Source organism: Hermetia illucens, chromosome 2 (assembly GCF_905115235.1).
Source record: "Hermetia illucens chromosome 2, iHerIll2.2.curated.20191125, whole genome shotgun sequence".
Classification (NCBI taxonomy): domain Eukaryota; kingdom Metazoa; phylum Arthropoda; class Insecta; order Diptera; family Stratiomyidae; genus Hermetia; species Hermetia illucens.
The window spans coordinates 139,122,108-139,138,389 of record NC_051850.1 but is presented as its reverse complement, the minus strand read 5'-3'; the positions used below and the strand labels follow the sequence as shown (position 1 = coordinate 139,138,389).

The window sequence follows — 16,282 nt, the reverse complement described above, 5'->3', positions numbered from 1 at the left end:
TTCTGCTACGATTTAATGAAACTTCTCCTTCAAAAATAGTCATGGACAATGCACCCAATTCATTGGTCAACATTTCTTTGAATAATATCTAAAAGGCTCTAATCAATTGGTTGTTTCTCATTATTGCCATCCATAAACCATTAGTAATATAACCGCTTTCCATTTTGTTGGTAAATTTCTCTTTCGACCTAACCGTTTCACAAAAATCAAGCGGATTGTTCACAACAATTCAACAGTTGCTGAAGCATTCATCGTGTCAAGCGTTTGCGTGACATATTTGTGTGGGATCCTGGTTATGAACAATCTGTGCATATCAAGTATAACTCAACGTTCAAGTGCGTAAACATAATAATAAATACCGGATACTCTCCTTTAATAGAATGAGTAACATTAGAATGAACAATCCTGGTTCAATCAGGGATCGAAACTGTCCACCCTCAGAAAATCGGCAAAGATTGAACAATGGTGGGACACTTCTTCCAAGGGGCCCAATGCCCCCTGTTATTCGTGCTCCGTTTCTTGGAATGCCTGTTAACAGAAAGCAATTCCGCAGAGCAGGTTCCTATATAATTGGACCTGAAGTGCGCAGTTTTCGGCCAGCCCAATGTTTGCTGCAATATATTGCGAGGAAGCAAAACACAAATCATTTTTTCCTCCTGAAGGTGATGACCTTGAGCAAATCCATATAATTAGTCTATATGTACATATATCACAAATAGATAGTGCAACAGTCGACCAGACCTAATAAAGACCTCCAAGCCATTTACGACGAGCAACGAGGAAAAGCAATGCTGCACACAGAATACTCGCTACTTTCCTTACTGCAAGATGATCCTGGAGTAATAAAGCAACATGGGATTTTCAGTGTATGGTCATAAAAGCAGCAACTTTCGGATCGAGTACATATCACGAGTCTTCTATTGCAGGACGTTGCGTACGAGGACATGATAATTGATAGTGGACAATGCATATACACAGGTGCTGTAGTGAAGCGACACATTCTTGTTCTTGAATGTCTTGAGGGACATCAATTCTGGTAAACCCAAAAACTGTTTTTAAACTGAGTCCTTTACAATATTCCGCACTTTACATTGAAGCGATGAATCTACTGCAAATATTACCCTTTGCCAATACCTACAAGCAGGATACGTTCTTTTCGAGGGCGAAGCACTGTACATATTCCATGCAATCATCCAAACAATAGAGAATGTTCACGAGGTAAGCAGTCTTCCTTTACGCCTTTTTCTCAGAATTTAAGTCTTAGTCATAATTATCTCCCTTCAGAAAAATATTGTTCATCGAGACCTGAGACCGGAAAATATTACCTTAAACAGGTTTTCAAAGAGAGTTAAAATTACCAATTTTTGGTTAGGTCGCTTTTTATCCGATAAGAATTTAGTCCTTTACGACTCAAGCGGCACACCAAATTTTATCTCACCCGAGATTATAGCAGGTAAACCGTACAAAGGAAAACCGGCTGATATGTGGGCGTTAGGAATAATTTTATTTACGATGCTTTATGGGAGGCTCCCGTTCTACAAACCTACAAACCCTGAACTCTTTGAAATGATTGGAAAAGGCGAATATCAAATACCAGAGTAAGTAATGAAGAAATCACTAACATTCTTATAATCTTTTTACAATTTATTTTTTGACAAATAAATGGAGAATTTTCGATTGTGCAAAAACAATAATCAATATATTGATTGATTAACGTTAATTTCGACCGGTTCGGCTGGCTGTAGAATGACTAGCCTAGTTCCTACGCCGGCCCCGTGGCTGTCATTCCTGCTACTGACAAGTAGGTGAGCTGCTCAAATGGATGAGTTCAGAGTTGCTCAGTCGAGGTGAATTATGTTGTGCTACTTTGGTGTGGAGCTCGGGTGAATCTTCGCTAAGCGGCTCCACATTGCAGCGTCGACATACTACCCCACCCCAGTTTACACTCGTCTTCAGCGACAAAACCCAACTCTTGACCCAACAACTCTAGGGATGCTGATCGAATTTCATGCGCAGTGCACTACTCTCTCCCGACACCTCGGCGCCGGGGAAAAAAGTCTTAGCCTGGACTGGGAGACATTCTTTGGCCGTCGACATCAAGCCTAAAGAAGTGCTCCCACACTTCATATCAGCCCTCATGTTGTGGTTGCAGAGGTTTCCGGGAAGCATTCACGCGAACCAAGGCGTGTGTGCAGACCTCCAGATCCTTGGGGGTTTTAGCCTTCGTCAAAGACTAACCGGATGGCGATGGTGATTTTAGCTTGGCCACGCTGTTCCGGAGAAAGGGCAAAGGCCCAGTGGAGGAATCGCGAAATCGTTGCCCTGGTATCGATGACAGGATCGCTAGGGAGTCTCAAATTCTCCTGCTATACTAGCTCTTCGCAGCTGCTGGCAAACTCTTCCCCATGGGCTGTATGTAGGCCAAGTAGAACCAAAAGCAGGACTTGCGACTACGAAGATTCATCGTGCGCCATTATAGCGACCTTCAGCGTCCTTTGCCAGCGTTCCAGCATCCCATTGGATTCCATGGTGATACTCGGTCGTCCAATAGCGTTTAAAACCTGAGACTCGAACTGCATTCCCTGGTCAGTAAACTCCGAAGGGTGGGATCCATTCCCTACCAAAGGCTTCGGCGCACGATAGTGCGGAAATAGCGGCGAGAGTTTTGCTAGTCTCGCAAGGAACCAATGATGTTAATGTGGATCGTTTGAAAACACTTGGTAGACCGAGGGAATGATCCTGCTTCTTTCTGTACGTGCTTGGTGACTTTACACTTCTGAAACGTGATGCATTGTCTGGCCCAGGAGTTACCATTCTTCTTCATTGAAAAATATTTGCTAATAACCAACCGATTCATTGTCCGTATGCCTGGGTGCACTAGATTGTGTACTGCATGGAATACTTCCGTTGAGCTGTATTCAATTTATTGGATAAAACTCAACGGCTGCCAGATTTGGTTCAGATTTGGTGAAGGGTAGCACCAAGGTCGCGAAAACAGGGCAGTGAATGAAGTTGTGCGCAGTCATAGATGAGTGGTATGGGGATTGAATGATCTGAGCATTCAGACATTTGTAATCGCATATGGTCACCATTCGCCGCTGGGCTTTGGGACCATGTGTAGTGGAGCAGACCAGCAGCTTTTTGATAGCCTGCAAATCTTCATCATCGGCGCGATAACCGGTATCCTCTCTAGGCCTGCCTTAATAAGGAACCCCAGACATCCTGGTTTTACGCCGAGGTCCACCAATTCGATATTCCTAGCAACTGCCTAGCGTCCTGACCTACGCCATCGCTCCATCTCAGGCAGGGTCTGCCTCGTCTTCTTTTCCTACCATAGATATTGCCCTTATAGACTTTCCGGGCTGGATCATTCTCGTACATACGGATTACGTGACCCAACCACCGTAACCTATTAAGCCGGATTTTATCCACAACTTGACGGTCATGGTATCGCTCATAAATTTCGTCGTTATATAGGCTACAGAATCGTCCATCCTCATGTAAGGAGCCAAAAATCCTTGCGAGGATTTTTCTCTAGACCGCGGCCAAGAGTTCGCGATTTTTCTTGCTAAGAACCCAAGTCTTCGAGGAATACATGAAGACTGGCAAGAACATTGTCTTGTGCAGTAAGAGCTTTGGCCCTACGGTGAGACGTTTCGAGCGAAACAGTTCTTGTAAGCTGAAATATGCTCTGTTGGCAGCCAACAATTAAGCGCGGATTTCATCATCGTAGCTGTTATCGGTTGTGATTTTGACCCTAGATAGGAGAAATTATCTATCTTTATCCTTCCCGTTTGACCAGTGCGGTTTGATGTTGTTGGTTAATTCGCCTTCGGTGCTGACGTTGCCACCATATATTTTGTCTTGCCTTCATTGATGTTCAGCCCAAGAGGTCGCGCCAATCGCCGCCTGCTCGATCTGAATGAAAGCAGTTTGTACGTCTCGGGTCGTTCTTCCCATTATGTCGATATCGTCAGCATAAGCCAGTGGTTGGGCAAACGGATCACTTTCTCGAGGGCCAGGTTAAAGAGGACGCATGATAGGGCATCCCCTTATCGTGGACCGTGATTGATGTCGAATAGTCCTGAGAGTAATCCTGCTGCTCTTATCTGACCTCGCACATTAGTCAGGGTCAGCCTAGTCAGTCTTATCAGTTTCGTCGGGATATCGAATTCTCTCATGGTCGTGTAGAATTTTACCCTGGCTATGTTGTCATAGGCGGCTTTAAATTCGATGCAAAGATGTTGCAACTGATGCCCATATTCCAACAGTTTTTCCATCGCTTGCCGCACAGAGAAAATCTATTCTGTTGCTGATTTTCCTGGAGTGAAGACTATTTGGTATGGGCCAATGATGTTCTGAGCGTATGGGGCTATCCGGCCTAGCAAGATAGCGGAGAATATCTTATAGATCGTACTCAGCAACGTGATACCTCTATAATTGCTGCACTGTGTGATATCTACCTTTTTGTTATATGGGACAGATAATGCCACTTTGCTAGTCGTCAGGCATTGATTCGCTCTCCCACACCTTGAGCACAGGGTGATGAACCACTTAGAAATTGGTCGCCTCCATATTTAACCGATTCGGCTGTTATTCCATCGGCCCCTGCCGATGAATTGTACTGACTGTTTCTTCTATACTTCGTGGTGGTAGGCTCGAGCTTACCGATGTTCTGGTTTTTCCGTAGTTCATCAAAGTACTCAAGCCATCGCTCCAATATGCCCATTCTGTCGGAAATCAGATTTCCCTCTTTGTCTCGGCAGGATAAGCATCGAGCATTCGCGTGTGCCCGCGTCCTTTGAGAATGCAACATTACTCGGTATCCGATATTCTTCCGTTTCGTTGCTAGCTTACATTCATTGTCGGACCAGCCGTTCCGACTCTTTTTGCGATTAGGGCCAAGTATGTTTTTGGCCATCTCAATGACATCCTTTGGCAGGTGATTGTGAAGATCATTTGTTGATGCTTCATCTCAAGGTTTTCTGTTGACTACAGTTGCGGTTGCGGCATCCATTTCCCCCTTATAGGTGTTACGGAGCGCTGGGTTGTGAATCGCTTCAGTGTTCACTCTCGCCTGATTGTCAGAACAATAAGCACTCTGCCAACCAGATAGTGATCGAAGTCTATACTGCCCCCCCCCATATGTGCCGACATTCATCAAGGCTGAAAGGTGGCGGCGTTCAATCAACACTTGGTCAATGAGGTTGAAAGTGGTCCCGTCTGAAGAGGCCCACGTAATTCTGTGAACCAGGTACCAACCATTTTGCGCGGTACTACTAACAAAATGGCAAAGTCGTTATCGCGTTGTCGCTGCCGGGTTCGTCATTTTAAAGTCCACCGGTGTCAGACCTACCCAACCTGCAACCTGGAGGACCAGTTAGTACAATTTCTCCTGGTTTTAGGAGCGGAAGATGCCCTTATCCTTCTCCGTCTGCAGTTTTTCATGAAGAAAGAACTCCCAGCGATCACCACGTATTGGCTCAACAGGCGTTTCCCAGGTTTTATGCTCCATCGTCGGTACCAACTCACGTTTCTCCGTGAGGCATATACTACCCTTTGACCGCCCATCTAAGGGGCACCTCATAATTTTCATTACTATAATATAATCTCGATATTTATTTTAGCTAAGAACTCTGAACATAACTATTTTGAGCTCAGATTTTATTTCATTTCTAAATACTTCCATCATATATAAATAATAATTGTAACCTATACGTTTGTCTATACGTTTTTATCTGCAGAGACAAGGCAATTTGCTCGCACACAATAGAGATTATCAAAGGACTTTTGAATGTTGATCCTGAGGCAAGACTGACAGCTACGCAAGTACGAGTGAAGTTAGAATCTATACTGGCTATGAAAAGAGTTAAAACTCTAGATCAATGTGTACCTGAAGAAGAGTCAACGCCCAAACCTGCACAAAATTCGGAGGTATGTAAATATGCTCTTATACTATCATACATGAACCAGTACTTTATCTTTAATGAATTTACCATACCGTAGTCCTTACTAAGATTTATAAAAACGTCACGAAAGAAAACCATCCCATTTTTCAGGAGTTCGCTGATTCATCCGATTACGACCAAGTTGTACCAGTTTTTATCCCAAAAGACAAACAGGTAAAACCCATCAATTTTCCTAACTAAGGCTTTCAGAAAAAATATCTACTTTTAGAAATCCGATGCGCCATTTGTATTGAAACATGATGATTTCCACTGCATCAGCAATTATGCAACAGTCATGACAAACCAGCTACGACGACTGAAGCTTAACGCTGACATACCAATTATCCTGACAAGAAACATAGTTCAGCCGACTGTATTCAAAACTCACAACCTTCGCCCAGGGGTGGCACTTCGCCTCGTTAGAACTCAAGGGTCATCAAATATTGAAGTCGTAATAGATGATGTAATACCTCCAAATAAAGTTAGAGAATTTATAAAAACTACCGAGACCTACCTAATATCAAGACCGATACCAAGGCCATTAGAGCGTAATAAAAGATTCACCGGAATTTTGACACACTCAGTTGCCGTTGATTTTTGTCATTGGATTACTACAGAATTCCAGGATTGTGATCTCGTTCAGCAAAGTCTCCTCACACCGAATCATAATGTCCTCGCTAGAGTGGAACATTTTCTTGTACGGTGTGGTTTTAAGCTAGAGAAAGATAACGATCAGAAAAAGATTGCGAAAATGCAAAACAGCACTGTGCTGTCAAACTTCCTGAGGCATATGCTGCAAGCGACTGGTTACACTGGCTGACCCCCTTGATGCCAAGATAAATTCTCATTTTAAAGAACTTTGAAGGAGGAAGAAGCGATGTAATGAAATGTTGAAACCAATATGACTATGATATCTTTAATGCCAATTTTAATAATAGATATAACTGTACAACTTTTACTCATAATAACAAGGTATAATACTATAATACATGCCAAATATACTATTTTATTGTTTGTACTCACTTGAAGTTTTTCTCGGATAATTTTAAGTTACCAAGAAGGATCAAATATTGATCGGAATTACATCGTACAAACCTCTCTTCGCTCCAACCCCCCGTAAGGTGCATGCGTTAGTAGGTCCCCTTTTGAGTGTAAATACAAAAATTCCGTATACAAAATCTAGTTAAGCTTCGGCCGACTTAGGCTCCCAAGGCAAAAACAGCGTTTGATGAGTTGCCTCTGCGGTGGAGAAAACCACATGGTATATGTGGTCCAATATCAAGTGGATCCGTGATAGAGGCCTCGACTCCCCTTGCCGAGATGTTGATGGGGCACGAGTCAAACTGAATGTTTACAATGGACTTAGCTAGTATGGAACTCCGATTTGTTCCTATTTGCCTCATTCGAATAATGCCAAGTCTCAGAGAGGAACTGCGTAAAACAACAGCGAACTAATAATCCTTGCGGTAAGCAACCAGCGGCTTTGCCCTGAACAACCCATATTTAGCAATAGCAGTTTACCCATTCCAGGTGCCTTTGTAGCTAGACTGTCGATTGAAGTTTAGCTTCTCGTCAATCGTGACTTTTGGTTAGTTTAGCGTTGTCATTGAGGCTCTACAGTCCATTTGGCGCCTTGACCTTCAGAATGTTCCTCCTCCAAACATCTCGATCCATTGATCGTGTCTTGCAATTTTGAAATCCGAACAGTGATGTGCTGCCTTCGTCAACAGAATCTGTCCAGTGCTTTCGGGGTTTTCCTACCGACCTCCGTCCTTCTGTCTTCCCTGCAAATACCCTTTTCCAAATGTCGCCCATATGCTAAACGTGACCAGCCCATTGTAACTTTCGAAGTTTTATTAATTTGGAAACTTCGGAGTTGTCTACTATTTGGTGCAACTCATGATTGTATCTGATTCGCCATTAATCTTCCTCTCGTCTCTCCTCCTCTCAAATGTATTGACCACTTTCTCGGAAGGTTGTGTTAGGGTCCATGTTTCACATCCGTTGCAAAACACAGGTCTTATTATTGTTTTGTATACACAGAACTTTGCTTTCCTAAGTATGCAGCTGGGTTTCATTATAAAATCGGCAGTAATGAGTAGAAGAAATTCTCTCTCCTGAATTTGACGTTTTATTTCGTGCACCTCATTTCTATCTTTAGTCAGTCGTACACCTAAGTATAGGTCCCCCCCCCTCCCTTCGGACAGCACCTCGTCGTGGTGGGGGAGCCTGTGATAGTTTACTGCTACACTAAGTGTGTCCAAAATCGAAACGAAGGATTGTAATGCTCCAAGTGATAAGAAGTCACAGAATTTGAATCCATCCCCCACTTTGAGAATTCAGGTCATGGCCGAGGCACGGATTTTGAAGGCCTCACCAGATTCATGTTCCTCCAAAGAGAAATCTGTGGAAGAGAGGCTCTCCATTTCACTGGAAAACCTTCGCCCGATGTCTACTGCGCGATCAGCCAGAAAGGATAGAACAGCAACTCCCTTAATGAGGGGAACTAGAAACCTGACTATGACCGGCTGGTCGGTGACACTGTTGCCTAACTCTTGCAAAAAACTGGAGAGCAAGGCTCAACGGAAGGAAATTTCAGCTGCAAAGGAGGAGGGACTACTGGCTAGCCTCCTCTACCGCCTCTACCAGGAACAGCGGAAGAAAGGGAATGGTGATGTGGATACAAACGGTATAATTCCGGCATATGGAAACAGATCCATGCAACCAGGACTCCATGAATTTGGGCGGGCTCCCAGCCGACGACAGCGAAAGGTACTGCGAAAGAAGGAGAAGTTTCTTGGGAATGAGGACCTAGGCATTGCAATAGCACCCCGAGGGATCGGACGCAAGGAGCAGAACTTTCGGCGGAAGGCGATGACAAGCTGGTAACCCCGGTGAAATCTACACTGAATGCAACGGACTTTTCAGTTAGCGGTGGTTTTCATACTAGACTGCACTTATTTCTGCAATCATAAGAGTTAGTCAAATCAACCTGCAGCATGCCAAAGCCTTTTCCTATCTACTTGCGGCAAGGCTGGCAAAGTGGCAGGACTGTCCTTATATATTTCTAGTTTAAGAGCCATGAATTCATTTTATCAAAATCTGTGGTATTGAATCAGTCAAGATCCTCGAGACCGAGGGCATGTATTTTGATATCAAAATTGTAAGAGGCAACCATGCTGAGACAATTCTGTTCCCAGGACCTTTGTTGCAATCAACTTCCAATACCAGCTTAATGGTAAGAGGAGCCATAATTGCCTCTACTTACTTAAGCTATGATTCTTTGTGTCCTCCGACAACACAAAAACTAAGGGTAATGTATGCAGGGATCAAGTGGAATTCAACTCTTTATTAAATTGTTATGCGAACGTTCAACTTATTTGTTGTGGCAGTAGCAAACGCAGTCCTGGAGGAGAGAAACTTTTTGATTTTATCACTTCAGCTGGTCTGATGACCGCGAACGTGTCCTAACAATCTTTACTTCAAAGTTGTTAGAGTTCGTTAGAGACTGGTAAGTGCTAGATGAAGTCTCACTTTCAGATCACCGTTACTTAGAAATTAGTCTGATCATTGCAGCCGAACAGTTTGTAATATCGTACAAAAACGGAATCTTAGGAAAACGGATTGGACAAGGTCCAATAAACTTCTTGGCGACAAACTGGATTTCCCTGGGCACACCAGATTCAACCATGCGCTCGTAGAACTGGGCGAGGAGTGCGTCGCGCTTATCGCCAACCTTCTTGGCTTAGCTGATGAAACAACTGATAAAGAGCCAGTCGGTAAGAGAGACAGCAAAGCTGAACCACTTGCCGACGGACTTGATGATGACTATACTGGTTGGATCAACAGCCTCTCGTAGATTGTCGGGGAAAATTTCAACCTCCAACTCTTTCCAATATCATTAATGCCTGCCTCCCAGGTGCTAAAACCAATGAGGTGGTGTGCAGCAAGCGGCAGCAGATAGACACTACAATTTTGGCAATCCTTCAATAGGAAACAACCCACACCGTATTTCTCAATGCCTGAGACATCACAGTAGGCAGCATTCTTTACTAGAACGTGAGCCAAAGCTGGTAGTGTTCACGTTTCTCCTCGAAGCAGTTGAATACCGCTCAACTGAACAACAGCAAGATCTCTAGATATTAAACGCGTGAGCATCAAACACCTGTGTTTTCCATTTAAGGGGTTCATCCCGTGTGTCGGATCGGCGGAATCGATTTTTTTTTGGCATCAATTGTATCTAGATATAGTGTAGTGTAGTGTAATAAAACTCGTGTTTATCGGTCCGAATGACGTTCGAATGACTTCGCTAAAAGAACAAGAATTGAAGCCAAGGCTGTACATGTGTTTCTTCAAGAAACCTAAGGTTTATGGACTAGGTATAGCAGATTAATGGTCAGTTAAGGTTGTATGGCTAAAAATTGCATTCTACTTTTTAAATGCGTTTTTCTCGAAACTTCATGTTGAAACTCGGCTGCCACCGTAACCCAAAATCTACCCAACGAAATTTTTTGAATTTTTACGACTTATTCAGAACATATTTCTACGGTCCACAAACTAGGATTATTGCGATTCATTCAGTGGTTTCATGAAGAAACCGTGAGAAAACACGAAAATTCAAAAAAAAGATTTAACACGGCACCAAAAATTTAGTTTTCAATATTTTTTTACAATCCTAGTTTGCGCACTGTAGTTAAGTCTGTACGTTAAAATGCCTTTTACTTTTTTTCTTTAAGATGATCACAGCGCCCTCTAACATGGCAGCAGGAAAGCACCTTTTTTGGAGATAAGTGTATAAATTGCCCTGTATTTCAATAACCAACTATGCGATCAGCGTGGAACTATGCACGCTCAAGATATTAATAAATCTATGGTGAAAAATTCGTATTTGTTTCTTTATCCAGTTCTTCACAAAAATTTCTAAAAAAAAGCCAAAAAACAACCTTCACACGGGATGACTCCCTTAAATGCAGACCATTCATCTTGTTCACCGGCTATGAGTCTCTCACATTTGTCTAACAGCAAAAGCACCAAAAGATACTTTGGTCTCCCTCGCTAGCTTCACCACCCACTCTTCCTAAGCCAGATTACTTCGGACATTCGACTGCTGGAATTGATTTTTGGCCAATCGCTGCGGCCTAGTAGTATGACGCAATTCTTAAGAGGCTGCAGCCGGACCCCAAATGTACGTTTAAAGGATTGCGTATTTTTGGTTCATTTTCCTTTATCTGCTGTGAGATCTCCAGCTGCTTTCCATGTAGAAATATTTCACTTAGTGGACGACCTTGCACACCCTGGCATTCGGTTAACGAACCGATTAGTGAGTAACGAGTATTTCTGACCGTCGTTGAACAAGAACGCTAATTCCAGGCCCAGAGAGTGCATGGCATGTCAAAAAGCTTATTCCCTACCTCAACAAAATATTTCCACACCACACGTTTCGATATTGTGGGCCCTATGGGAAACTCGATTTACGCGGTGGCCTGAGGGAATAACCCCGAATTACTTTAAGGCAAAGTCACATACTGAGGTCCCCTGCCGAGAGTGGTTTCCACTATTGAGTGTCCTAGCCGTAATAGTCGCACGCCAGGAAATGCAGCTCGAATATACTCTCTTCTCGGATTTCGGCAAGCTCCTCAAACGTCATCGGACAACTGCATGCCATCCGAAGTCCAATAGGATGCTGGACCGTTGGCATCGAACGCTAAAAACTACTATTATGTCACGTGACGGTCCATCTTGGTCGCAAGGTCTCCCTTTCGTTTTGTCATGGCTTCCACGCAGGAAGGGAACTGATTGATGGACGATGACTAAGTCCATCAATCAGTTCCCTTCCTGCGTGGAAGCCATGACCAATTCAACCCTACAAGGGAATATCGCAAAATCGCATCCAAGTTCCAAAGGGCGCTTTGACAGCTACCAGGAAGCTATAGGTTCTCCAACTAATAAACTAGAAAATTCCAGCAGCCGCAAAATAATTGGGATAGCTGCTATGTCGTGAGCTGGGCTGCGGTATCCAGAGTCAGCTTTTCCAGTTTTCTGATAGTGTGGTTTGTGACCAGCTCAAGTTAGTGTAGCAGAGCCAAGACATAGGAAAGCGTCTTGAAAACAACAATTATTACAAATCGTATTGGTAATCCCCTGAGTTTGGAAGGGAAATAAGCACATAGCGCATCCCCTAAAATCTTCAGCATAAGGATAAAAAGATTGGATTTGATTTGATTTGCTGGAATTGTCGGCAAATAGGATACACCTACGAAGACCCTCAAAGGATGCGAAGACACACTGGAGCTTCAATGTTTCAGGCGGCCATGATCGTCGATTTTGACGTTCTTTCTGAAACTTTTGGGGTTGCTCTGCTCCTGTGGTCGACTTCATTAACTAGGGTACTCCTTGGCTAGCGACCTACCTCTAAATTATTACCAATGGTGCCCAAAGTGGGTACCCAGTACTCCCCATGTTTTAAGTGAAATCAAACTAAGTTTCGTCTAATTGAACCTTTTCTGGCTCCAACTTTGTTTTGATGTGTTTCGTATAGAGACAACAGTCTCCCGGCTTTATTTCCGAGTAAGCTCCACATGCGTTTGATTTCATTTGCCAAGCTTTGAGTAAAACGCCTATTCTCCGGAAGCAAGTGCGCCTAAGCCTTACTCTCCCATTGCACTTTGCATGGTAAACTTTTTATTCCCATTCCTTTGGTAGCACACCTTAAGAGCATGTCATCTCCTGCATTCATCATAGGACTCATTGTCTAGTAGGTGATTGCTTTCCAGATATAGGGCCTTGGCGACTCTACACTGAAGAGTATTGCCTTTCGAGTTTCTAAGGAGCGTCCTTCTGTATCTTTGCGTGAACCGGCAATCTCTCCGTTCAATTGTTTGAAAAGTATAATATCATATTTTTTCTTCTCCAACGAGATTCAACGATAGGTCAGATACAATGTTGGCGGAATATTGAGGGAGCCTATTTCGTCCTCAATCTTGGATTTGCACCTTATTCACGAATTCCAAAGGAGGAACATTGGACTCTCTTTTAAGTTGATGTTACACCGTTTGACAATGCATTGTCCGCCTGAGTTTCCTAGTAAACGAGCATAAATTGTCCCTTAGAGTTCCGGATGGAGGGTTGTCAGATTTCTTTTATTTTTTTCATAATTTTCGGAATTTATTGTCTCTTTTCTTTTATGCCCTGATGATGCTAAGTAAGGCATGGACCCCAAAAGCTGCACCTCCTAAAGACCTGTAACAGCGAAAACAAGCATACATCATCCAACCACAAGGAGTTTGTGGTTAGCCCTACTTATATAGTGTACGATAATAAGCAATAGGGACGGTCATGGAGAGACTAGATTTCTACTCCTGCTACCAGAAAGTATTGCCAAATTGAAGCCATCTCCTCACACATTGCCAGTGGTCAGCACGAAATCTGCACTAAGGCCTAGTGCCACCTGCCAACATACGAGGGCCTCTATAAGGTCCTCAAGCACAGAGAACAGAATAGACATTGGGAGCAAACCAAGGTGGTCTCCTTAGACAGGCTAAAACCTTTCACTGAAAGAAAGAGTCAGCACCGCGTAAGTTTTTGGATGTCATTGAAAAAGAAATATATGTTTTGTAATATTTTGTCATACTTTGAAAGTCACCGAGAATAATAAACTAATATGGATGAAAAGAGAAAATGTAAATTTAAAATGCAGGCCCTTGAAACCCCAATGCCGGTGGCTTTTGGGGTCGAGCAAGGAGGGTTCGGACCATCCATATCATTCGATTGCAGTACCCCGGCAATGGCTATCGGCTATCGTAACATCTGATGTTACAAGCCGTTCGGAACTAAAATGCAGAAAGGCACGATCACGACCACGACGAGAATGCTGCGATTTGCTCTCAATGAAACTAGGTCACTTTTAAGGCAGAAATTTGCGTTGTCTTAGCAGAATATTTAAGCTGCAAAATTTTCCGGAAATATCTATTTTAAGCTTGAGAAAGACGTACGGAGGCGCACAGACGTCAACAATCTAGCTACCAGCACAAGCAGTGCACAATCTGGTGGACGTCGGTAACGTCGGTATTGGAAGGCTAGGCTCTCGTCTTACAGAGAAGATCTTTTTGAAAAGCTGTTTCAAGCATCTCTTCTATGAAATAATGACGAGAATATTTAAAAATGCGGTTTATCGATCTGACCGATGGAGAAGGTGTGGCGAAAGGGGTTACATTGCCCGAGAATGTCACAGGGACCCCAAGTGCACGCTATGCTATGAATAGGAGGGCACGGATAGGAAACATACCGTCGTAAACGCAAAATGAAATTGATCTAAACCAACCAATCAATCCATAGGAACCCTGACAATAACGTATGGGTATTAAATTTTTAGGCATAAATGTATGCATGAGACAGACGGTGATCAACCAGCAAATACATCTATAGTTGCTCAACCGTTCCAACGTTGACTAAGTTTAAGTACACATTGGACAAAAAGGTTTCGGATACAAAAAGCGTACCCTCGGAGAAAACCTTCCGTACCACAGAGTGCAGCACGATTGCATAGCTGTTAGTGTCAAGGTTTGCCTATATAATTTGTAACAAATTGTAGAGTATGTGGAGCTTATCCAACAAATCGGCTTCCATACAGCCAAATCCAGCACCATCTTCGGTCGACTTGTCAAAAAGTACAGGGAGCAACCGCACCAGGGGCGAAAGTTTTACCAACAAGTCAGCAGGATGAAGCCTTATACACCTCGATGCACATATTGCCGAAACAAAGAGGGAAATCTGATTTCCGACAGAATCGGCATATTGGAGCGATGCGTTGGGTACTTTGATGAACTATTGAAAAACCAGAACATCGGTGAAATGGAGGAAGACGACAGACAAATACTGCCACCACTAAGTATAGAAGTAACAGTCAGTACAATGCATTGGCTTAAAAATCATAAGTCGCCAGGAGCCGATGGAATTATAGCCGAATTGGTTAAATTTGGAGGCGACCAATTACACCAAGTAGTTCATCAACTTATACTCAAGGTGTGGGACAGCGAATCAATCCTTACTATTGGCAAAGAAGCATTACCTGCCCATACATAAAAAGGGAGATATCACACAGTACGACAGTTATAGATGTACCACGATGCTGAGTAGCATCTATAAGATATTCTCCACTATCGTGCTAAGTCATCATCCCATACCAAAGAGGCTTCACTCCAGGCAAATCAGCAACAGATCAGATTTTCTCTCTGCGGCAAGCGATGGAAAAACTTTTGGAATATGGACAAGGGTTGCACCATCTATTCATCGACTTTAAAGCCGCCTATGATAGCATAGTGAGGGTAAAACTGTACACGGCCATGAGAGAATTCGGTATCCCGACGAAATTAATAAGACTGACTAAGCTGACCCTGTCCAATGTGCGAGGCCAGATAAAAGCAACAGGATCACTCTCAAGACCATTCGACATCAACAACGGTCTTTAACCTGGCCCTCGGAAAGTGATCCGTGATGCTGAGGTAAATGCGAGAGGCACGATTCTTTATAAGTCCTCCCAACTACTGGCTTATACTGATGATATCGACATCATGGGAGAAGGACCCGAGACCTACAAACTACCTTCGTCCAGATCAAGCAGGCCACGATTGGCACGAGATCTTGGGCTGCACATCAATGAAGGCAAGACAAAGTATGTGGTGGCAACATCAGCACCGAAAACCAACCATCCAACAACATCAAACCGCACTGGTCAAACGGAAAGAATGAAGATGGGAGACTACAACTTTGACACCTTCTCCTATTTAGGGTCGAAAATCACAACCGATAACAGTTACGACGATGAAATCCGCGCATAATTGTTTGCAGCCAACTGAGCCTATTTCAGCTTACAAAATCTGTTTCGATCGAAATGTCTCACCATAGGATCAAAGCTCTTACTGCTCAAGACAATGATGTTGCCAGTCCTCATGTATTCCTCGGAGACCTGGGTTCTTAGTAAACAAAAATTACAAACCCTTGGCCGCGTTCGGGAGAAGAATCCGCCGAAGAATTTTTGGCCCCCAAATTGAAGATGGACGATTCCATAGCCTACATAACGGCAAAATCTATTAGCGATACCATGATCGTCAGGTTGTGGATAAAATGCGGCTCAATAGGTTGCGGAGGGCAGGTCACTTAATCCGTATGGATGAGGTTGATCCGGAAAGTCTATAACGGCAATTCTATGGTAGGAAAAGAAGACGAGGCAGACCTGCCTGAGATGGAACGATGGCGTAGGGCAGGACGCCGAGCAGCTTTTAGGGGTATCAAATTGGTGAAAGTCGGCACAAATCCAGGATGTCTGGAGTTCCTTA

At 43.5% G+C, this 16,282-nt stretch overlaps 1 protein-coding gene across 2 annotated transcripts; it reads left to right on the top strand.

Moving 5' to 3' along the window:
• Positions 1-289: 289 nt before the first annotated feature.
• On the top strand, positions 290-6,966 carry LOC119649466 (serine/threonine-protein kinase 40-like). Of its 2 annotated transcripts, none has more exons than XM_038051621.1 (8): positions 290-662; positions 720-866; positions 927-1,036; positions 1,098-1,218; positions 1,285-1,598; positions 5,745-5,934; positions 6,060-6,122; positions 6,178-6,966. In XM_038051621.1, the coding sequence occupies exons 1-8, from the start codon at positions 381-383 to the stop codon at positions 6,766-6,768; spliced, it is 1,818 nt and encodes a 605-aa protein (XP_037907549.1). In that variant the 5' UTR covers positions 290-380; the 3' UTR covers positions 6,769-6,966. The 2 variants fall into 2 exon arrangements, with proteins under 2 accessions (XP_037907549.1, XP_037907550.1); XM_038051622.1 differs by having other exon boundaries at positions 6,060-6,118; positions 6,319-6,545.
• Positions 6,967-16,282: the final 9,316 nt, after the last annotated feature.